Consider the following 23557-nt stretch of genomic DNA (forward strand, 5'->3'; position numbering starts at 1 on the left):
GCAAGCGCAGCTGCAGTCAATATCTCATTAAGTTTTATCTTTAAAATATATATTTAAATACATTTTGAAAATAATCTCTTCTATCTAACTATAACCATGTACGCAAAGAAGTTGCCTGCTAGTGAATTTTGGATTTGTGTCTTTCTTTGTAATTTCCTTTACACCGACTCACTTTTCAGATTGCTATCTGCTTCAGCATCATCTCCTGCACCACAATAGGAAATGAACCATTTAAGAACGACAGCCCTCTAAGAAGGATACTTCGGGGGATGCATCAGTTCAATAGGGGAGGTGAAAAAAAAGCAAGAAATGGACTTCTAGTCTGGTAGTTGCCTAACTCTTCGGGTAAGTAGAATTATATCGAAGATGGATTCAGAGGTACATTGAATAGGATTCTCGAGAAATGTTTTGTTGAGCAACTCTTGGATATTCTGTTCTGGGATCAAAATAGAAAATCATTTTCTGATCCGCAGTGCAGACGGAGCCTCTATCTATCTCGTTTCTATGGCTCCTCTCATCTAGAACCTGTCTCTGTATAGAAGACGTTCGTTGTTAGTAATTATACATAAGCATTTATTTTCATTTTAGTTATTCGATCATTTTAAAGCATTTATCTAAACTGAATGTGCCCTTACAAAATTGAAAACACACAATGCAAATTAAATCTGGCTTGTAAACCTTAGTTATAAATTGAATTCTCTCAGATATTATGGCCAACAGTTTCAAGCTGAGGGCCCCAGTGCAGCAGAGCGGATGTTTAACTTTATCCGTGTGCTTAAGTCCCACTAACTTGAATGGGATATAAGCATTAACTTCAAGTTAAGCACATGTTTAATTCTGGGATGTTCAAAGGAGTATAAGGGAAGTGGGTGCCCAATTTCCATTAATTTGCTATGGAATTTGGGCACCTAATTAGCTTACACCAGGATTTTCAAAAGTGCCTATGGGCTTTGTTGAATCAGGACCTGAGTCTAAATCCTCAAAGGTTTTTAGGCACTTAGCCCCCACTGAATTCAATGGGAGTTAGGTGCCTAAATACCTTTGAGGGTCTGGGTCTTAGTACCTAACGTTAGGCTGTTAAGTTCACGTGTAGGCTTTAAATAAAAGAGGTGTAATTTTTTTTCCACTAAGTGCCCACGAATCCCATTGGGAGCTGCTGGTGCTCAGCACATTGAAAATCCAACCTCCTTTATTTAGGTGCTTAATTTTAGATGGGTTTAGGAGCCTAACTTTCGGCACTTGTGGTTTGTGGCTTTTATTTGTTACTTCATCTTTTTTTTATTGTATTTTTCAGATGCTTTTTTGGGCATTTGAAAAAAAAGGATAAAATTATGAAAAAAAAAATTTAGGTTTACTATTGTTATTATTTATTAATTTATTTAATTTATGTACTAATTGTGATGAATTATTGGATTGCAGTAGTGCTCAGAAGTTCCAATCAAGGATCAGGGCCCCATTTAGAAGGGCAGTGCACACACATGCGCACACACACACACATACATGGAGTTGTGTCCCTGCCTCACTCATGTAATGACTATTTTAACTATTAAAACGTGACCAGTGAAGTTTATGCAGAGTAGAACGATTAGGGTTTCCAGCTGTAGGTTAAAGTCAATAAAACTCACCGAAGCAAACCTTGTGGAACAGGCCTTTGTAACATATACACCAGGAAGACCCCACAAAATGTCCCTGTTTTTCAGGGAATGATTAACAGAGATGGCTTAGACACCCTAATGATTTCCCACACCCTCTGGGATCACAGAGTTCTGGAGAGGGTTGTCGTCTTTTGGTAAAACTCATGGAAAACAGTCAGTTACATCTTGGCTCAAAGGCCCCAATTCGGTAAAGCATCCGTCTTCAGGGAGCACTCATTGGAGACAAAGTGTTTTCCTGATCTGGGGCCTCCCAGCCTGGGTGGACAGATTTAGGTTAGTAGGGCTCACACTAGCATGCTAAAAATCACTATATAAACAGCGCTTTGAAGTTGTGGCTCAGGCTCTGAAACCTGGGGTGGGGTGGGCTTCAGAGCCCAAGCTCCAGCCTGAGCTGCATCTTCAAAGTGCTGTCTACATAGCTGTTTTTAGAATGCTGGCATGAAACCCTCCTAGCTCGAAACTGTTGAGCCAGGCTGGGAGCCTCGCTGTTGGAGACGGTATAGACATACCCAAAGAATACCCCAGTGGCACATGGCACTGTATCAATGCAGGAGCATTCTGTGGAAGTCCCAACCCCTGGCAAAGAAAGCCAAATACGCCATTTTTTAAAATAACCCAAATTTGCATAATACTCTGCAAATTCTCTCATGCCTCATCCGGAGAATAGCTCACTTGGTTTATTATCACATTGTGCAGCTGAAAATTAGCAAATGAATATTTGCTCTCTCTCATTAGCAATGGCTAATTATGGGCCTTAGTCGCATAATTGACCTATCAAAGTCAGTGGGACTGCTTATGTGAGTACAGACTATTCAAGTGAGTAGAGGATCCTTAATGGAGCTCTGGTTTTGCAACTAACAATCTGCATGTTTGAGGCTACAGCAGCCTTACTTTGAGATCTTTGGATGCAAAGCACTATCTAGGAGCTAGGTATTATTATTTGTTACTGAATAACTTTGGGCCCAACTTGCACCATTTGGACCAGGGGTCGGCAACCTTTCAGAAGTGATGTGCCGTGTCTTCATTTATTCACTCTAATTTAAGGTTTTGCTTGCCGGTAATACATTTTAACATTTTTAGAAGATCTCTTCCTATAAGTCTATAATATATAACTAAACTATTGTTGTATATAAAGTAAATAAGGGTTTTAAAATGTTTAAGAAGCTTAATTTAAAATTAAATTAAAATGCAGAGTCCCCCCCGGACTGGTGGCCAGGACCAGGCAGCATGAGTGCCGCTGAAAATCAGCTCGCATGCCGCCTTTGGTACGCACGCCATAGGTTGCCTACCCCGATTTGGACCAAGCACTGAGATATGCTGAATCCTGATAGTGCAATTTTATTCCCACTGAAGTCAATAGAAATTGTTGCTGCTCTGCACCTTTAGGACCCATAGAGAAACATACTCTTCAGAATGATACTGATGTTCTTTGCAATCAGAAGTACTGCTGAAGTAAGAAGAGTCTGTCATGCAGCAGGACCACACTTTGCAGTCAACAGAGCTTTGCATTAAAAATGTGTCATCTAGCCAAATGTTATAATTGGATAAGAAGTAGTTTTCTCATTGGTGTTGAGTCCTTTTTATGAACCTCTCATTATATACTATGTAGAGAATCCCTTATCGAAACCTAATCCTGCTCCTGAGTCAGCTATCCTGGGGAGAATGTGAGACAGTGGCTGTCTAATGGAGGTAGACACTGGGGGACAGGGAAATAACATTATTATTTACAGTTCTGTATTATCTGTGACTGTGACAAGTTTTTATTAAGCACCTGTCGCTGCAGGCCTGTCTGATAAAGTAGCACTTTGTTTTTCCCTCTAAAACATTTTTATTATGGCGATACATATAAAGTAAATTGGGGTAAGGCAAAGCACATGGGAAATAACTGCATGTACAAACAACAGGAGGGGCCATTACAATGCAAAACAGGCGCAATGCGTACCTGGATTACTACCATGCCTACAACTAGATTCCCCTCGCAGGTCTTGCTCCTGCTCCCGCTGAAGTCAATGGAAAACCTCCCCTACAAGCCAAAGGGAGTTGTATTCTCCCCTTGGTTACCCCAGGGCAACCTGGTGAGTTTCAATTAGTTTGTCACAGACTGGAGAATTTGTTAGATAGGCCTAGGAGCAACGCTTCATAAAAGATAAACCATGAATTAGAAATAAGAGGAACGCCCTTTATTTGTTTTCCCACACCTAATTTTTGCAGCTCTGGAAAAGTCCTACCAGGCAGATGCCCCTGTAGAAACCTAATGGGCCAGATCCTTGGCTGATGAAAATCGGCATCAAAGTCAATGGAGCTGGCTGGGGTTGGCTTAATGATGATAATGTCTTCTCCTAACCCTACTTCTTCCCTCATTTCCAGCACACAGTCCATTCCATTGCTAATTTTTTTTTAATCCCTTTGCCTCTCTGTTTATGTTAGTGCAGCCTCGGTTTCTTTTTTTTGTTGCATCACTCTGCTTAGACTATTACATTTTTTCTCCATCAGTTCTGTCCCCTTATTGCAGTTGGCTGTGGAGCATCACCAAGTCCACATAAGGTTCAATGGATGGTAAGGAAGACTTATGGAAGCTGCTATTTGCCCAGTACAGCGCAGTGCCACAGTTAGCATTAATTGATCCACATATTGGTAGCTGATTTATGGGGGCAGGATGTAGGGCATCCCGTGAGGTATTGCATGGTTTTAACCTCTGTGGTTCAGGGCAGCTCCAGGGGAATGAAAGCCAAGAGGAGTGCAATAGACAGCCCAAGTTGCACAGGAGGGAGCTTTGTCTAGTGGTCAGCGCATGGGACTGGGAGTCAGGCATTCTGGGTTCCATTCCTAGCTCAGTCACTGAGTCCTTGTGTTGCTCTGGGCAAATTGCTCAGCCTCCCTGTTCCTGAGTTACCCCACTTTTATGCGATATAGACATGCACAGTATTATTATTGTTGTTTTATCGGAGCCTGGGGGACCCGGACATCTTCCTTTGTGTGTTCATCTGGCTCTGAAGACACTGCTGCTTCTTTGCTATTAGGTCCCTAGATCTAGATATCCTTGTTCTGTCTCTTTCTCCTTAGAAACCCTCAGCAACTTGTTCAGCATTTTTCGTGCCTGTGAAGACTCTCTGCTGGGAGGATTAGTCTCAGGTAAGCTCTGCATAAAACAGTTCTTCCTTTCGGTGCTCCCAACAGCGATATGAAGCAGTGGCCATTAGTGCTGCTTATTAGAGGGAGAAACCTGCTATGAAAGGGAGTTGATGATCAATTCTCCATAGAGTTGGGTGGTTGATCTTCTCCCCTGTAACCTGATCTGTAGAACTAGAAATGGGCTCCAAGGGGTTTGGACTCCTCTCTGCTTATTTTTAAAATCTCATTTTGGCTGTCACTGGGGCAACTATATATTCTTGCTGGACAACCAGGTCTGATAGTCAGTTAGGCCAAGATTTTCAAAAGTGGACTAGTGATTTTTGGGTGTCTCTATTTTTAGGAGCCCAATTTCTATCCTATTCTATATAGATTCTTATGCCATGCTCATCACTGTCTTATTTGGGTGCCTTTCAACTTGAGATTCCTTAAAGGGGCCTGATTTTTTTCAGAAAGTGCAGAGCACCCAAAATCAGATTTAGTTTGTCTCCAATTGGACACCCAAAAGCTTGGCAACCTCAAACTACTGGTCACTGTTGAAAATCTTTGCCAAAGTCTTTGGAAAATCACCTTAAAAATGACGTCCTATCTGAAACCATGTCAGCCCATCAGCACTCGAAAGATCTAACATAACCTGATTGTTTTCTCTCCCTTAGCATGTGTTTTTATTGGTGGATAAACAGTCTCATCTCAGGTGTGACCTCTATCTTCTATGTTCTTCTCCTACTAGTGCTTTACATCAAGCTCAGCAGGAAAATAGGTAATTTTGTCTGTTATTGGTTTCATTTATAATGTGCCTCCATTCATCCCTGGTGTGAATCCATTTTAGTGAACGGGATGAATTTGGCCCAGGAGCCAACAGAAAGTAACTCTTTTGGTTTGTTAAGGGTCACAAATTGGTGAATTGCGATGGCTTGTCCTGGTTATGAAATGCCAAGCACTCCAGAAGATGGGGGAGGAGAATGAACAGGGGTCCTTTTTAAACAAGTTCCAATGGGGTTTGACAAACAGATGGATCAACTCCTTAGCAGGTATAAATCGTAGGGCCACTGAAGTCATGCACTGAAGGCAAAGGAGCTACTTTGATTTACAAGAGCTGAGATTCTGGCCCGTTGTGTGTGGAATGCAGGACAGGCGGGGCCCACACAAGTGATATATTTGGGAGTAAAAAGCAAGAATCGGTGTTTAGGTTGTTTTGCTGCAGCACAACATTATAACAGGACACTATGGGTATATCTACACGGCAGCAGGGAAGGTGGGATTTCCAACTCGGGAGACGTCTCGCTCTAGCTCTGCTTGGGCTAGCACCTAAAAATAGCAGCGTGGCTGTGGCAGCACTGAGTCAGGCTAGACACCAAGTACAGTCCCGCCCGATTGCCTTGGTATGTACCTGGGCTGCTAACCTGAGTTGCCACCTATGCTGCTGAGGCCACTCTGCTAGATTTAGGGCTTGTCTACACTGCAAAGTTGTTGACAAAACTTTAAAAAGTACTTAAAAAAACCCCAGCCTCCCTCCTCCCGCCCCCTGGCAAAAGGCAAACATTTTGCCGACGCAAGTGGCAGTGTGAACGCGGCTTTGTCCTGCTGACAAAGCTAACGCCGCTCGCGGGGCTGGAAGTATTTTGTCGGCAAACTTGCCAATGAAATACCAAAAAAGAGCATTTACACAGGCTGACTTTTAGCAACAAGGCTGTGTTGACACAGCCTTGTCGCTAAAAGCTGCTTGATGTAGACAAGCCCTTGGGTACTAACACAATCAGAGCTATTTTGTGTATGGCTGCCCAAGCTGAGAATTCTCCCAGCTGCTATGTAGAGGTACCCTGTGTTGTCATCACATACATACTAAGTAAGCTGAAATCCTGCCAGACCCACTCAGGTTGACGGGACAACTTGCACGAGTGAGACAAGCAGAATTTGGCCCGTAATGTCAGTTGTCTGACAGGACGTTACACATGAAATAGTCTATACTAGTCTATAATTACAGCAATTTGAACATTTGTCCTTTCACAGGAAATGTCAACGCTTCACAATTATTTTCTGTTCCCAATCAGAATGAAAAATCAAAAATATTTTTACGCAAATTGTGAAATGAAAAACTCCAAAAAGTTTTGCATCAAAAATGTTGAAATGGACAATTCTGACACTTTGGATCAAAATGAAATAAATTAGTAGATTGGTGTTTTATTGTTTTTGTTTCAAAACAATTTTTTTCTTTTGAATAGATATTTTAAAACAAAAAATGCCACTGCATTTCCAAAAGTTGATTTGAAACATTTTTTATTTCAAATCTCCCTGTTGGAATGTGGGAAATTTCATCAAAATCAACATAAAAAACAATCAGCCCTGTTGCTTAATCTGATCTTGGATTTGTACAGATGGAGATTCAGAAGCACAGTGAACCTTTCACCACAAGATATCTGAGTCTAAATCTGCTTTAGATCACAATTTGGTAGTTTCAGTAATTTCTCACTCATTTGTTCTCCTCAAAAATAAACTAGCCCGCTCTGACTCTTATGTTGTGTGATTTAAATGATTACGTCTGCTCAGGAGAGGCCCTCGCAGGATTGACATGAGATGTTCTAGGACCGGGTTGTAATGCAGTGGTGGATCTGTGTGTGAAAGTCCCAGGAATGGAATAACAGACGATGCTGGGATGTGGGTTGAGGGGCACTGGCGGATCTGGATGTGGGGAGCGCAGGACTGGAATAGCTGGTGTACGTGTGTGTGTGGGAGAGGAACTTTCTTGAGCCAATACTGACATTTTTTCATATTTGTGAAGCACTGGGCATTTCTAGGAGGGACCAGTTTTGCTTGTAGTTCAGTGCACCATCTCCTGTAATGCCCTGTACTGTGTGCTCCAGTGGGAGGCACAGAAATGACAACAGACAAGAAAACCACAAATAACCACAAATAGCCTAGCCCTTGTGCATCATTATACTATAGCAGGAGGGATTTTTTTTTATTGTCCCTGCCTAGTGATCAGCTCATGCCCTGAAGTGATGGCCCTTGTCATGTTTTCCCCTACAGTAGCAGAAGTAATGAGCAAATCTGACTTTCCGTTTCAGACAATCATTCCTGTAGCAGTCAGGTGAGCAGCAGCAGCCCTTCTACAAAACCAGAACAACCCAACACTTGCCAGGCAGCGAATGAGGTTTTGAAAAGGCCATGCATCCGGGGTAAGATTGCATCTTTGGGGACAAATAATCAAGTCTTGGCTCAGTGGGTGCAGCCTGCAATCTTCAAATCTGTGCTTGCACCAGCTCTTCAGCGGTTGTAAATTGGCATCGCTTCATTGACTTCAGTGGCCCAAGGCCAGTTGAAGCCGGCTGAATGTCTGACCTCAGGTACTTGTTCCTGCAGACAGGTGTTTGGAAACACAGGGCCAGATTCACCGCTGCGTTTCACCTTACATTGACACTTACACCCATGCTAAGGGAGTCTAACGTTACTCCTCTGCTATGGTAGTGTGTTACATGCTTTTTGCACTCTTTTTGAAAATGATGAGTGACATAAGGTGTGGGTCCTGCATTCATATTTCTGTGTTTGAGAGGGGGGGGGCAGTTTATTCATTACACAATAATTTCTTCTTTAACTAGCTATGAAAATACTTCTCTGTCAGCCTGATTCACTGGAAGGGATGAGCCTCTCTTTATATGTTAGCAGTAGAAGTGGGCAGCAGCAAACACAACCTAGCTTTAGGACGGGGAATGAAGGACCTGTACAAGTGATCTATATGCATTAGCAATTCACATCACCTCCTCCCTCCCCATTCCATTTGCCAGATGAGTTCTTCTCCATTCAGTCCTCCAGACAGGCAGATAAGGGCCTGTGACGCCAGCACTCTTCATGTTTTACATTTTTATACTAGAGAATATGATCATCGGGCGCCACTAACACACTTAACATTTGAATTCCCTGATCAATATTGCTAATGTACAGTAATGCCACGTGTCAGGCTACAGGGCTGGGGGGGTGGAGTTTCACTGCACATATTGGGAGTGGGCATTAATCATCATGAAAAGCAAAATTTCAAATTGCCAATTTAAAATCAACCATAATGCTGCAGAGTTGGAATATATTAAGGGCCTGGTTCTCATTTCTGTTAAGGGCTTGTCTATGCATGGAGTTATTCAGGGACTTCCTTAAGCCATATGGTTAATTTAAACAGGAACAAGACACCCACATATGGAGTTAATCAGGAATAGCTCCATGTGTAGACAAGCCTGAAGGCCCCTTTACACCCCATCTGGCAGCATAAGGATGGGGGACTCTATCCTGGGAAGGAGTAACTGTGAAAATCATTTGGAGGTTCTGGTAGATAGTCGGTGGAACATGAATTCCCATTTGGATGCTGCAGTCAAAAGAGCTAATGTCATCCTGGGATGCATAAACTTGGAAATCTTGAGTATGAGTAGAGAGGTTATTTTATGGCTGTATTTGGCCCTGGTGTGACCATTGCTGGGATACTGTATCCCTTTCTGGTGCCCACAATTCAAGAAGAATGCTGATAAATTGGAAAGAGTTCAGAGAAGAGCCATGAGAATGATTAAAGGTTTGGAAAACCTGCCTTCTAGTGGTAGACTCCAAGTGCACAATCTATTTAGCATCACAAAGAGAAGCTTAAGCTGTGGTTTGATTACAGTCTATAAGTATCTCTGTGGAGAACAAATATTTTACTAACGGGCTCTTGAGTCTAGCAGAGAAAGATATAACATGATCTGATAGCTGGAAGCCGAAGCCAGCCACGTTCAAACTGGAAATGAGATGTAAATGTTTAATGGTCAGAGGGATTAACTCTTGGGACAATTTCCCAGGGGTCATGGTGGATTCTCCATCCCTGACAATTGCTAAATCAAGATTGGATGTTTTTCTAGGAATGGCTTGGAGGAAGCTCCATGGCCGGTGTTATGCAGGCGGCCCCTTCTGACCTTAGAATCTATGACGCTATATAAAGGGGTCATATGCCCGTTTTAAGGCCCCTTTACAGGGACAGGGTGGTGTAAAGAGGCATTAGTGTAAGTGAGACTCACATCCTAACAATTAAAGGGCCCAGCCCTTCCCTCCCCGGAAGTTAATGGGAGCTTTGCCAAGAAATTAAGATAGCAGGATTGGACCCCATTTTGGATTCATGACTGGAACCCCTAAGAGAGAAGAAAATGGAATTGTGCATTATTGTTTGAGAAATAGTGCCGTGTGCATAGACAAACACCATATGAGAGAGAGAGCCTCTATCTACTGCTAACCCCCTTTCCCATTCAGCTCTTCTCCCTGCCCATTTCCTAACTTATAGTTATTCAAGGTACAAATGTTTACTTTTTTCTTTTTTAAAGGTGACAGTGGCACTTCCTCAGACAGCTCCGAGAGCTCAGACAGCAGCCCTTCCACTTGCCAGGTAAGGGAATTGCACCAACCTCATGCTTATTTATTTATTCATATTATTTATTCTTTTAATGTAGACATAATGTATACCCTGAACCAGGTCTAGGCCCCATTTTATTAGATGCTGCTGTCCAGACACTTGAGACTAGATTTCCCAAGAGCTCAGCAGCACCCAGCATGATGAGCTCCCCTGAAAATCTCCCCACTTATTTGGTGCACAAATAGGAGCTGAACTCTCATGGAAATCTGACCTGTTGTAAGAGACAATCCCTACCCCACAGGACTTCAGCCTAACTCCCAGCTTTGGCACCATTCAGCAGACTGCCAAGAGAAAGGTGTGGGCATCAGGACTTAAAGAGAAGAGAGATAAAATGGAGTGGGACTATTGCAGAGAGTATAGCTGGCCAGATTAGATGACACACATGCAATTTTTCCTGGTCCACTGATTGATGATGTCCTCCCCAGGTTTACACTTTAGAACACTGGCTCTCAGATGGTGGTGCTTTCTGCAGGGTACTTCCTGGTCAGGGGAGGAAACATGAGAAACAAGCAGGGGAGGACTGAGGTGCTGGGGTGGGGAGGGTGCCAACAAGAGCATGCATAGTGCCTGAATTTTAGGGCTACTCAGATCCAGGACTCCAGAATATTGTGTATGTGTGATGAGGGGGGGGAGGAAGGGGGCTGGGAGGGGGAGAGGGAGTGGGAGAGAGAGGGAGAGAGAGAGAGAGAGAGAGAGAGAGAGAGAGTGTGTGTGTGTGTGTGTGTGTGTGTGTGTGAAAAACACTGAAAAGCAACACTAGGGTGACCAGATATCCCGATTTTATAGGGACAGTCCCGATTTTTGGGTCTTTTTCTTATATAGGCTTCTATTACCCCCCCACTTCCTGTTCCGATTTTTCACACTTGCTGTCTGGTCAACCTAACTGAGAATGTTCATGATCTCAGTGCCATCTGCAGTATTGACAGCTGTTGCTGCTGACCCAAAATCAAACTGCTGACATGGCAGCAAAATCCCAAGCAAACTCACTTCATTATCCTACTAAAATAGTAAGTGAAATCACTAAGATTTGAATGGCAGTTGTTCTCCATGGTATGCAAATATGTCTGACTATAGATAAATGTACACACGGGTGGGATTTGTGTAGTGAGCTTAGAGGTCGAAGGACCCCCTAAAGTGAGCCATGCCACTTTGATTGAACCAGAGCTGATCATGGCTATGAAGACTAGACTGAATTCGGGTCTGGTTTCTGTTTGTCATACGCTAGTGTCCTCGGTCAGAAGAAAGGGTCGATTACACATCCCTGGTCTTCCAAGCTACCGGTCGCAGTGCAAGCACTGGAGGGGACTATGAGAACATGAAGATGGGAGCAGACTATGTCAACGTGGATCCCCAAAAAAAGAAGGTGGATTTCTGGACCTGCTCGAGCCCTGTATCTTCCAAACCCGTAGAATATACTGAAGTGAAATTGTGATTATTGAGATGCTATTAACTAAGTTTTCCTTAGGAATCAGAATTGCTACAGCAGGTCAAATCAGTGATCCGTCCTTAGTCAGTATCCTGTATCCTGTCTCTGCACATTTCACATGGGTCACTGTCAACCTGTTCATATAGGTATGTTCCTCCTAATCCTCGTCAATTAGTGGCTGTCATGTCCTGAAGCTTGAAGCTTTATATTCCTTATAACATTTTATTCTGCCTAATGTAACTGTGCATGATCTTGTTATCCATATAAAGGTCTCTTCCTTTCTGATTCCTATGAAGCTCTTGGCTATGTTGATACAATGCGGCAGTGAGTTCCACTGGTTATTCACAGCTTGTGTAAAAACAGCATTTCCGTTTCTCAGAGATAAACATGCCCTTCCATTTCATTGGCTTCCCCTTGTTCTCACTTTAGAGAAGAGAGTAATTAAGAACACCTAGTAAATATAATACGAGGCCAAATCCTCAGCTAGTGTAAAACCTAATTCAACTTCAATGGAGCTACACCAACTGAACTGGCCCTTTGATTTGACTTGTGTTTTTATTTGCTTGATGTCAATTAATTAAAAAACTCCAACTTTTAAAATGTTTAAATATATTTCCTGGACCACCTTTGTCTTTTCTCTTGACCAACGCTGACGTTTTTTTTCTCTCTTCCTCTTTTAATTTTTTTAAAAGCTCTTCATAGTGTTCGAGTGGCAGTTCCCTGGGCACTTCTGCAGGCAATCCGACCCAGCCACAAGGCAGGGGCTCTCTTTTCTGAAGATGATTTGCCTGCAACGTTCTTTAGCTGAGGACAGTCATGTTCGTCAGGGGTACCCAGGTTGTGAGGCACCTCTCCATCACCTGTTCGGGGTGTGAGGGAGTCTTTTCTGTGCTTGCTGTGGAACAGCTCCCTGCAACCACTAGCTTGCAGCAGCACAACTGCTACCTTCCAGGCCTCCACAGTCCTCGCAGTCTCTGTACAGGTAGTATAGGCACACGCCAGCCCCTGCGTCCTTGGAACATCTCTGCAGGGTCCAGCCCCTTACCACTGAAGGAGAAGACTCCCCCACAGGGAGAAGGCTGCTGTTCCAAAAAGAACCAGCTTGTAAGACTTAAGCAAAGTGGCGATCCTCAGTTAACACCAGAGCACGAAGGTATTGTGGTGGTGAAAACAAGAATAAGTTGATGATCAAAGAGCAGAAATTCAAATGACCATGCGTCAGACTGTTGGAAACAAATGGTTATATATAAAACAAAATCATAACACATGTCCTGGACACTGAACTTAACTAACAAACTATCCTCCTGGTAATATCTCTTATTTTTTCACCCACCTTGTCTCTAATATCCTGGGGCCGACATGGTTACAACAACACTGCATGCAAATTATTCTCCTGTCCAAAGAAGCTTCTCTAACCCAACATTCTCTGCCAAACCTGGGCAACCCCTCTTTCATGAAGCAAACTTGCTGTCCAATTACTTCTTTGGCTCCCCCTGCCCCACTGTAGTTCAGCAAACCTTAGATGTGCATCTTGAGAGGGTTCTCAACTCACCCACACTTCCTTATTTGCTTCTTGCTGTTATTTTTCTCCTTTTGAAGTTTTTCCGATCCTTCATTAACAGTTAGTTCAGACTAGAGAGAAGAACCCTTGTGAACTATACAATACTTAATTTGCATGTAACAACCAGCTAGATCAGGGGTGAGGAATCTACAGCCCGCAGGCTGGATCCAGCCCACCGCTTCATTTCTTCCAAGCCACGGCAAGTCTTTGCACTATGGGCCGGAAGCCCCGGGCCTCGCACCCTCACCCCCGTGGGGCTGGAGCTGCAAGCACTGGCTTGCCCTGCTGTGGGGGGAAGCTGGGGTTCACAGTCTATTAAAAGTCTGGTCAGCTCCACACAGTTCCTGCAAGAGACCGGCATACCCCTGTGGCCTCTAGGATCAGAGATGATCAGGGAAGCTCCACGCGCTGCCCCAGCGCTGGCTCCGCAGTTCCCATTGGCTGGGGACAGCAGCCAATAGGAGCTGCAGGGGTGACACCTGCAGGCACGGGCAGTGCGTACCACACAGTGCCCCCTAGCCCCTCCACCTAGGGGCCAGACATGGCAGCCACTTCTGGGAGCAGTGCGGAGCCAGGGCAGGCATGGAGCCTGCCTTAGCCCTGCTGCGCTGCCAACTGGGAGCCGCCTGAGGTAAGTGCTGCCTGATCAGAGCCCGCACCCCGAACTCCCTGCCCCAGGTCACAACCCCCTCCCACACTTTAACTCTCTCCCAATGGCAGGTGCCCCAAAGGGAATGAACAGACAGGTTATCACCAAGTGATCCATGCCCTGTCACCCAGTCCCAGCTTCTGGGAAACAGAGGCTAGGGACACCATTCCTGCCCATCCTGGCTAATAAAAATAAACTTTAAACTTTAAATTTCAAGATGCAGTATGAGAACGGAAGGATTTAAGGTTCAGTCCTGCACTATTTGCCTTGCAATAATGTTCTGGCCTTCTCAGTCCATGAAAATGAAATTCTACCTACATGTTGTGTGAGCCTTTCCTAATCCTGTCCCAAAACACCACCTCAGCCTCCACAGCAATTTCCAGCCTGCAGCTTTGATCCCAGACTGTCTCGCAATTACCCTTCTGAGCAATGGGTCCTGATTCTCAAATGGCAGGAGTAATGTCAGAGCCAGGATTTAATAACACGCTTGACAGTCCATGGGCACAAGATGCACTTGAACACACAGAATCCTATCACTTGGCTTCCCTGTAGGCACCTGGCTTTGATGTGCTATTTTGTAGGGAGTTGGTCCCTGCCAGATGCAAGATGAGGGATTTGCTGAACCTATGCTTTGATCTGGTATGGCAAACACTTGGGGCCTGAATGACCATTCCCCTATAGTTTGTGTAGTCACTTACACCAGTGCAAAGTGTACGTGACAACAGCAGGAGCAATGCCGTGGAGAATCAGGCTGTTGGTTTCTGTGTGTAATAGATTTCCCTATGCATTATATTCAATTTCAAAGTCAATATATGAAATTCAAGATGCAAGGTCTATGCATGATTTAACTGCCGCTGAAGTGCTCACAATAAAAATTTAAAGTAGTGCAGGGGCCTTGTGCTGCACTGGGATTATGCAGAGTAATGAAAGCAGTTCCAACCTGGTAATATCGGTCCTGCTCCTGTGGGGCTACACCTCTCCTACAAAGTTCCAAGCACCCGCAACTCCTGTTAACTTGAATAGGAGTCCAGGATATTTAGCACCTCACAGGATCAGGCCTATTGCTTATGGGCCTAAGCCAGAACACTGCCATGTTAGCTGGGGCTGGAACTGAGCCTCCCAGGTTATGCCTCTCTCTAACTTCCTGCCCATAATGGTTTTTCGGCCAATTGATTTTGCAGAAGTACATTAATAATCAAGACTCGGTTTATCAAAGGGAACTTGTATCTGCAGCAGCGTCTCTGTGCTCTCCAGGGACTGAGCAAGGCTGCCAGCGAGTGGCGTATATTAGCTTGCCTGCTGCACAAACCAATGAGCTGATTTTGTAGTGATTTCCCAAGTCCTCCTCCTGTTCCCATTCAAGGCCATGGGAGCTGTGCCATTAGCTTGGAATGCAGTGAGAACTGGCCCTGATGTGAATTGTATTTTGATTCAAAGCTGCCCAGGTCTTCTTTCTGTCAAGTCAAATTAGAAACAGATAAAGCACATAAGAGACTTCTGAAATCAGTGGCTTTTAGAAGCATCTGCACCGCTGCGTCTAGGTAGGAGCTCTGCTCCCTCATCCTATTGCTTTATATGAAAGCAGAAGTTTTGTTCAAAATCCATCTGCACCTGCCATTTATTCCCCTCTCAAAGCATATCACCCTCCTATCTGAGCTACTGACTGCAAAGGAGCCGTGGCTGTGTACTCACTAGAGTGATCCTGTACTGCTTTAGCACCCAAAAGACTTGGGCCATGTCTACATCTAAAATTTTGCAGCGCTGGTTGTTACAGCTGTATTAGTACAGCTGTATAGGGCCAGCGCTGCAGAGTGGCCACACTTACAGCAACCAGCGCTGCAAGTGGTGTTAGATGTGGCCACACTGCAGCGCTGTTGGGCGGCTTCAAGGGGGGTTCGGGGAACGCGAGAGCAAACCGGGGAAGGAGAACAGCTTCGCCGCGGTTTGCTCTCGCATTCCCCGAACCCCCCTGCAAACCGCAGGGAAGGAGACCTGCTTGATCGGGGGTTCGGGGAACGCGAGAGCAAACCGGGAAAGGAGACCAGCTTCGCCGCGGTTTGCTCTCGCGTTCCCCGAACCACCCTGCAAACCGTAGGGAAGGAGACCTGCTTGTTCGGGGAACGCAATAGCAAACCGGGGAAGGAGACCAGCTTCGCCGCGGTTTGCTCTCGCGTTCCCGGAACCACCCAGCAAACCTCTGGGAAGGAGACCTGCTTGCTTGGGGTTCGGGGAACGAGAGAGCAAGCTGGGGAAGGAGACCAGCTTGATTACCAGAGGCTTCCTCAGGTATGCTGGGATACCTGCTTATTCCACGGAGGTCAAGAAAAGCGCTGGTAAGTGTCTATACTTGATTACCAGCGCTGGATCACCAGCGCTGGATCCTCTACACCCGAGACAAAACGGGAGTACGGCCAGCGCTGCAAACAGGGAGTTGCAGCGCTGGTGGTGCCCTGCAGATGTGTACACCTCCTAAGTTGCAGCGCTGTAACTCCCTCACCAGCGCTGCAACTTTCTGATGTAGACAAGCCCTTGGTCTTCAGTTACACGGTGTTGCCAACTCTTGTGATTTTTATCACAAATCTCACTATTTTTAGTGATTTTCTTAAATCCCCAGCTGCTGGAACCATGCTGTTTTATGACATTAGTATTAATGCCTCGTGCTTTTCATCATTAGATCTCAAAGCACTTTATAAAGAACGTTAGTATCGTTCATCATCCTCATTTTACAAATGGGGAAGCTGGGGCACAGGGATAGGATGTGACTTGCCCATGGTCAGCCAGTCAAACCAGTCTAATATTGAAGCTTAGAACCCCAGTCTCTTGAATTCCTGACCAGCGCTCTAGTCGCTAGGCCACCCTTTCATTTCTAAAAAGTAAATTTCTAGCTCTCGTGGTTGTGGAAGGATGCTTGAAAATGTGAACCAAGTGCGAGCTAAAGGTGCAGAAACCAGAAGGCAAAGAAAAAAGTTCCACCCTTTATTTTTTTTTAAAAGTCTCATGATTTTGGGAGAGCGGACTTGTGCTTTTGGAAGATTTGGGGGTGGCAGTACTGCTTGTTCAGGCAGAGGAAAGGGGTCTTTCAGGGTGTGTAAATTCACGCTCGCTTTAAAGCCTCCTTACGCTGACAGAGTGATGCAAAGCTGCCTTTGTGTCAAGGAGAATCAGACCCCTTATGTTTTTCTAGACTCCAAGAACAGCCATAGGCTTCTGGGACCAGATCCTATGTTGGTGAAAATTTGGGATAATTCCATTAACTTCAATGGAACTATGCTGATTTACACCAGCAGAGGACCTGGCTCTCAGCTGAAAATGGCTTTTGTTTCAGAGGAAGTAAAAAAAAGCAACAAGAAAGCACACCAAGAAAAGGCTCCAACAGAGAGCAGAGCATGTAGATCTCTTGGCTGTAACAGGCTGCAGCAGCTCCGAGAAGAAAACAGCTGGGTTCCTGCACACAAGCAAGCAGCATGCTCAGAAATGTAAAGGTGCAGTGCCTAGGAAACTAAGGGATCAGTTTCATAACAATATACACCAGAGAAGCTCATGGGAATGTTGAGTGCACAAGGAATGCAGGGAGTAAGTAGGAAAATCAATAAGAAGGATAATCTGAAGTCTATGTAAACCCGGTGGCCTGAAGCTGGGGAGGGGAAGGAGCATTCTACTCCCATCTGTTGGCGAACAGCAGGCAGAACAGCCAGCAAGCTGCTGTTTTTGTATAAGTGATTTACCCAGAACTGCAGCTGGAGAGAAGCTCCAGAGAAGGGGGCAATCTCTGCCCTTATTTATTGGTGAACAGGGGGAAGTGAAACTATAGACATCTTCTTTTGCATAAGCTTTCCAGCCAGAATTCCTCCAGTGATGCTTTGGGAGCAGCAAGCTCAGAACTGGTTAGGTAATGGAACTAGCTTAAAAGAAGATCCAGGTGAAAGCGATTCTGTAATTTGTTTCAAGGACTTTGTTTGAGGATTCCATGTCCTCTTGATTTTCCTTTCCTGGGGATTATGTGTTGTTGAGAGGACTTTATGGTAAGACAAGAGACATGGCTAGCTTTTCTGCGGGGTGCAATGCAGAGAGGGCTCTTTTCTGACGCTGCAGAGGACCTCAGCACAGCAGAGAGAACTCTGGCGAGGCCACTCAGACCCAGCCACTAAATAAAGCTGAAGTCATTACATTTTAGGTAGTGGAGCCTTAGGACAGAACCAAGCAGCATTTTCCAGGGGGCTGGAACCAATTCTGCTCATGTGCCCTTTGAGACTCTGAAACTGTGATCCACCTCACTGACTCCAAACTGTGAGTGGAGTTTAACAGATGGGGAAGGGATATAGAAGGGTTTCTCAAACTGGGGGTTGGGACCCCTCAGGATGTTGCAAGATTATTTCATGGGGGGTCACAAGCTGTCAACCTTCACTCCAAACCTCACTTTGCCTCCAACATTTATAATGGTCTATAATTGATCTTTGATTATCAGCAGGTAAGTATGCCCAGTAGTCTGTGATGGGATGTTAGATGGGGTGGGATCTGAGTTACTACAGAGAATTCTTTCCTGGGTGCTGGCTGGTGAGTCTTGCCCACATGCTCAGGGTTTAACTGATTGCTATATTTGCAGTCGGGAAGGAATTTTCCTCCAGGGCAGATTGGCAGAGGCCCTGGAGGTTTTTCGCCTTCCTCTGCAGCGTGGGGCACGGGTCACTTGCTAGAGGATTCTCTGCAGCTTGAGGTCTTCAAACCACGATTTAAGGACTTCAGTAGCTCAGACTTAGGTTATGGGTTCGTTACAGGAGTGGGTGGGTGAGATTCTATGGCCTGCATTGTGCAGGAGGTCAGACTAGATGATCATAATGGTCCCTTTTGACCTTAAACTCTATGAGTCTATGGTGTTAAATATATTAAAAAGTGTTTTTAATTTAAAAGGGGGGTTGCACTCAGATACTTGCTATGTGAAAGGGGTCACCAGTACAAAAGTGTGAGAGCTGCTGGGATATAGCAAAGGCTATTGGCTATTTACACCAGCAGGTGAGGTTAGTAGACTACTGCCCAGGTCACTGTGGGAGAGTTTGACTTTGCATCTATATCATTGGACTATATTGCTGCTGTGTTTTCCCGGATTGATGCTGTGTTCTCTTTCCATAGTGAAGTTTTCCTTGTTTCGTTCACAAACTCAATGCTTTGGAGTGGGGAAGTATTGCCTGTCAAAGGCTTCCAGGGGAGGTATTTAGTGATCTCTGAAATTCTGAGTGAGGGCTTGAGCTGATGGTGGTTGGTAGTTTGAAGAGGGGCCTTGTATTCATTTAGAAAGGCCAGCAGTATTGATGTAACTCAGTCACTGCCCTGCACTAAACAGTTTCAAACAAGATTTGGAGTCTGATATGCTCAGTCGGCTTAGTATCGTGGCAAACACACCATTACAAGTCCTTTTACGCTTTTATTAAAGATACAGAAAAACCCAAGCCGCACCTTTAAAGCTCTGTCTACTCAGCTTTACGGTGAGTACGAGTGTGCACCCCACTAGCCTGAGTCTGTCCACCGGGGCTGGGAGATTTCCCCTGAAGAGGCAGGATATCTTTTCCTCAGGTAACGGTCTGCAGAAAGGCCTTGATTCAGCACAGCAGTTAAGCAGAGACTTAACTTTAAGAAGGTGCTCGCATCCTAGTAGCAAAGCCCCTAAGCACATGCTAAACTTCAGAAGATAAATGTGTTCTTTGGTGACTGTGTGGATGGAGTTAAATGCTCTGCTGAATGGAGGGCTAAATAATGCCACACATACAGTCAGCTTGCTAGGGCTCTGTCTGCCATGTAACACGAGTGCCTTGAGTAACACGTGAGGAATAAATACCAAATGCTCATGGAAAATCTATTGATTACCAAGTGACTGCTGAAAATGCAGCATGTTGCCATCTTTTCTATTCTGTGCCATTTAGAATTTGGCAAGAAATGAAGCGAAACAATAAAAACTTTAGAAGACATGGGTCCCTTTGTGATACGGTTAAGGTTCTGTTTCCTATGATGGTGTGCATTATCTATCCTAGCAGCCAGTAGCAGTTGCAGTCAGAGCAAAGGAACTGCCAGAAGCCTCCAGTACCTTTCGAACAGAGTCAAACTTGGGATTTATTTATTTTTTAAATGAAGGGTTTTGAGACTTATCGATTTGTGAGTTCAGAGATTTTTTTTTGGTCTTCATGATCTTGTTGTTCTGAGTTGTCCCCCGTAGGAAAAGACATGACGGATCAGTTTTGAGACTGGGAAATGATATTAAGGCTGAGGAGAAATGGGGCTACAGAATTAAAAGGGTAGATGTCAAAAAGGGTGATGGATTTGTTGGTTTTCTTTCTAGAAGAGCTGGCAAAAAGGGCGAGATATGATTTGAAGTCAAGGCAATGCAGGGAGAGGTCAGCGCAGAAGCGTAATGTAATCTGACATTTTCTATATGTAGGTTGGAGTTTTCAACAGAGCCTAAGGGAATGATGTGCCTAACTCAAGGAGTGTGGGATACCTATCTAGGGTCTGTATATGGCCCCTAGGACTGTAATACTGATGCACTTCCCAATCTTTAATGCATTTAGCCTCACAATGCCCCTGTATAGTAGGCAGTGTTATTGTCTCCTGTTTTTTTACAGAGAGGCTAAGGCTCTAACTCTCACTGAAATCAATGGAAATTGAGTGTCTACGTACCCTCTGAGGGTCTGATCCTGAATGACTTGCCAAAGCCTGTGGCAGAGACCCAGTAGTCCTAGGCTAGCATCCTAACTCCTGAACTGTCCTTCTGTCCTTTTGAAAGTCCCCACCGTAGCACCCCAGAGCACTCTACGAGCTTTGCATGGGCCATTTCAAGCCCTTTGCAAGCTTAACTAACTGATGTACAACCTATGCACAGTACAATTTCCTCTTCATTGGCCACTGGGGTGCAGCCACCTCTGAGATGAAATGCAGCAGCTGTTTAATAGCGCACAACACCACCGCACAACAGCCGAGGCCAAGAAATAAGAATGCTGAATCCAGCTGAAATGGCACAATGCATTTAGGGAAGGCGGAACTGTCTAGATTAGTTGGAATTTAGCCAGGACTCCTCCACCTAGCCCTTTAAGGATCACAAGTGTTCAGGACTCCATCTCTAACACGACAGCATCCTCTGTGGCAGATGGGCCGGGACTCATACAGACTCAGAGGAAAGAGGTCCCGCTCAAGAACCACAACCAGTGCTGCCTACAGCAGAAAAGTACCTTTGGGAAGTTACACAGCAGAGGAGCAGGTGAGCATGTGAATTGAGCTCAGACAAAGGTCTCTACAAGGCAGGTTTACTCTAAGCACTAAGGCAAGGTGCACCTCAAAACAAAACTAACCTTTGCAGGGTGGAAAGAGGGAACTTCTTTCTGCAAGGAGGACCAGTACTTTCCCACCAAGGGATCCCAAAGAAGAGATCTGTGGAGCTCAACAGCTTGTCTCTTTCACCAATAGAAGTTGGTCCAACAGAAGATATTACCCCATCCACCTTTTCTCATATCCCGGGACCAACATGGCCACAACAACACTGCAAACCCACTGATGGTAATTTCACAGGCCAGCTGAGGCTATGTAATAACTTGTGGCCACATACAGGCATCACAAGCATCAGGGAACCTTGCGCTTTGTGGTACAGGGAATAGAATGTTGTTTTCATGACCCTGTCATTCTCAGTTGTCCCCTCTTGGAAAAGACATGATGGATTGTTGGTAGTTGGTTTGGTTTGGTTTGGGTTTTTTTGAGAGTCTGAGAAATAGAATAATAGAATCATAGGACTGGAAGGGATTTCGAGAGGTCTTCTAATCCACTCCCCTGCACCCAAGGCAGGACTAAATATTATCTACATCATCCCTGACAGGTGCCTCATGTTGCTAAAGACTAGGAGAAATGGGTTTACAGAATTCAAAGGGATAATGAAGATTACCTAAGATCTGAGCATCAGCTACTTGACCACAGCAAAACTGCCATTTGCTTTGAGCTTGTGGAATGGTACAAGGAGGGCTGTCAGTGGGATCTGCCCTAAAACAACCTGTCAATAAATGGCACACGTACAGCCCTGTGCTTTGCAGACCCCTGATACAGACTTCCACGGTTTCAGCCAAATTAGGTGCCAGGCGATGAAGCTCTGCAGCCATCAATTACATACAAAGAACAAACTCACCAGAAGAGGGTGCAAAGGGAGAGAACTCACCAGGCCTGATACTCTATTATCCCACCTCTTGTGCTGTCATTCAGACCAGTGCAATGTCACTGTGAAATGCCACCATTCGGATCTGGTGGCATTTTACACACCCCTTACACGGGTGTAAATGGCTGCACATGGGGCAAAGTAACAGTGAATCAGGCTCCTAAATGCTTTGCTTGACTCCCTGCTCACTTACAATGTTTTTACAGCAGTAGATTGTAAGTGCTGTGGGGTAAGGCCTGACTTCTTGTTCTGTGTTTGTACAGCATCTAGCACAAGGGTGTCCTGGTCCATGGCTGGGGTTCCTGGGTGCTACCACAATATAAATGACAATAATTAATAAAACTCCAGTGACCTCAATGGAGTTAGTCTACAGAGGGAACTCTACACATGCATTGCAGCAGAGGGCAGTGTCACATACAGCTACTAACAGAGTGAGCAGCTGACACATTGTAAAAGGTACATTTTGACCTGGAGGAGCTGAATTTTCTTCTCTCTGAGCAAACCACGTCCATAGGCTGCGTAATTATTTTTAATGAATTTTCAGGCAGGCTTAGCTGAGCAGCCTCTTGCTAATAGCGCTGGTCACTTTACAGGAGCTTTAACTGACATCTTATTTTAAAGAAACATGGAACCATCCCGTGGACACCCGGGGAGTTACTCTGGATTGACAGTGGTGTAAAGGACAGCAGGGCTTGGCCCTGAGAGCCTGCTCCTGCTCCTATTATAGCAAAGGGGAGTCTGGCCGTTGAATTGAATGGCACAATAATAGACTCGTTGCCTTGAATTGATCCTGCAATCAGATCTGAGCAGGCATAAGGGCCCACCCATATGGATGTGAACTGTGGCCCCCCAGGGTTGGACTGCCTTGCCCTCAGGGCAGGGGGCTGGTTTGTAATACGTTCCTACGCTGAGCTGCGAACGTACAGCTCAGTGTAAGGGACCCTTCATAGCAATGCACCAAATGCTGCTTTACTCAGACAAAGCGTCCATTGTAGTCTATAGGCCTGATTCACCTCTCACTGTCCACGGGTGGAACCCCATTGACATAAGTGGGCTGACTCCTTCCAGACATCGGTGTAAGTGAGAATCAGGCCCCCAAGACTTCAATGGAAGCTTTGCTTCAGTAAGGCCCTGTAAAAGCTTCAGTGATACTTGTTTTTATACCCACTTCTAGGCAGAACAGCCTTTAAGGTGGGGAGTGGGAGCCATGTTATTTCAGAGGCACACTGACCATATCTTTTCTCTAGACTGCTTCTCCTGGTGTTTCAGGGGCAGGTGGAAGGGGGACCAGACCTGATTTCCTTTGTGCATGGGAAAGAGAATGAAAGAGATGCTGCTTCTGCACAGTAGCAAAGCACATAAGGACAAGAGAGACGCCATGGTGCTTGCCGGGTTAAACGCACAGGTTCCTGCAGAATAAGATCCTGCCTGACGCAAAGAGACTTCCCTTCCCCCTGTCCTCCACCCCACCCAGGAGGCATCAGGTGTGTCCTCTAGTTCCACAACCGTTCAAAGTTCTGAGTGACAGGCAAGCAG

At 45.1% G+C, this 23557-nt stretch overlaps 1 protein-coding gene across 11 annotated transcripts in view; it reads left to right on the forward strand.

The window, feature by feature from the left end:
* RHEX (regulator of hemoglobinization and erythroid cell expansion) overlaps positions 1-12229 on the forward strand; it is a 31549-nt gene extending 19320 nt beyond the window's left edge. For 9 of the 11 annotated variants that reach the window (XM_030561606.1, XM_030561611.1, XM_030561608.1 and 6 more), the window contains 7 exons: positions 180-345; positions 4149-4211; positions 4719-4787; positions 5515-5544; positions 7850-7960; positions 10115-10176; positions 11429-12229. In XM_030561606.1, coding sequence (XP_030417466.1) covers positions 4205-4211; positions 4719-4787; positions 5515-5544; positions 7850-7960; positions 10115-10176; positions 11429-11635 — 486 coding nt within the window. In that variant the 5' untranslated portion in view covers positions 180-345; positions 4149-4204 and the 3' untranslated portion in view covers positions 11636-12229. Of the gene's footprint in view, positions 1-179; positions 346-4148; positions 4212-4718; positions 4788-5440; positions 5545-7849; positions 7961-10114; positions 10177-11428 lie in introns of all 11 variants that reach the window. The other 2 variants (XM_030561617.1, XM_030561616.1) reach the window with 2 other exon arrangements.
* The last annotated feature ends 11328 nt before the right edge of the window (positions 12230-23557 follow it).

This window comes from Gopherus evgoodei, chromosome 4, assembly GCF_007399415.2.
Source record: "Gopherus evgoodei ecotype Sinaloan lineage chromosome 4, rGopEvg1_v1.p, whole genome shotgun sequence".
Classification (NCBI taxonomy): Eukaryota; Metazoa; Chordata; order Testudines; family Testudinidae; genus Gopherus; species Gopherus evgoodei.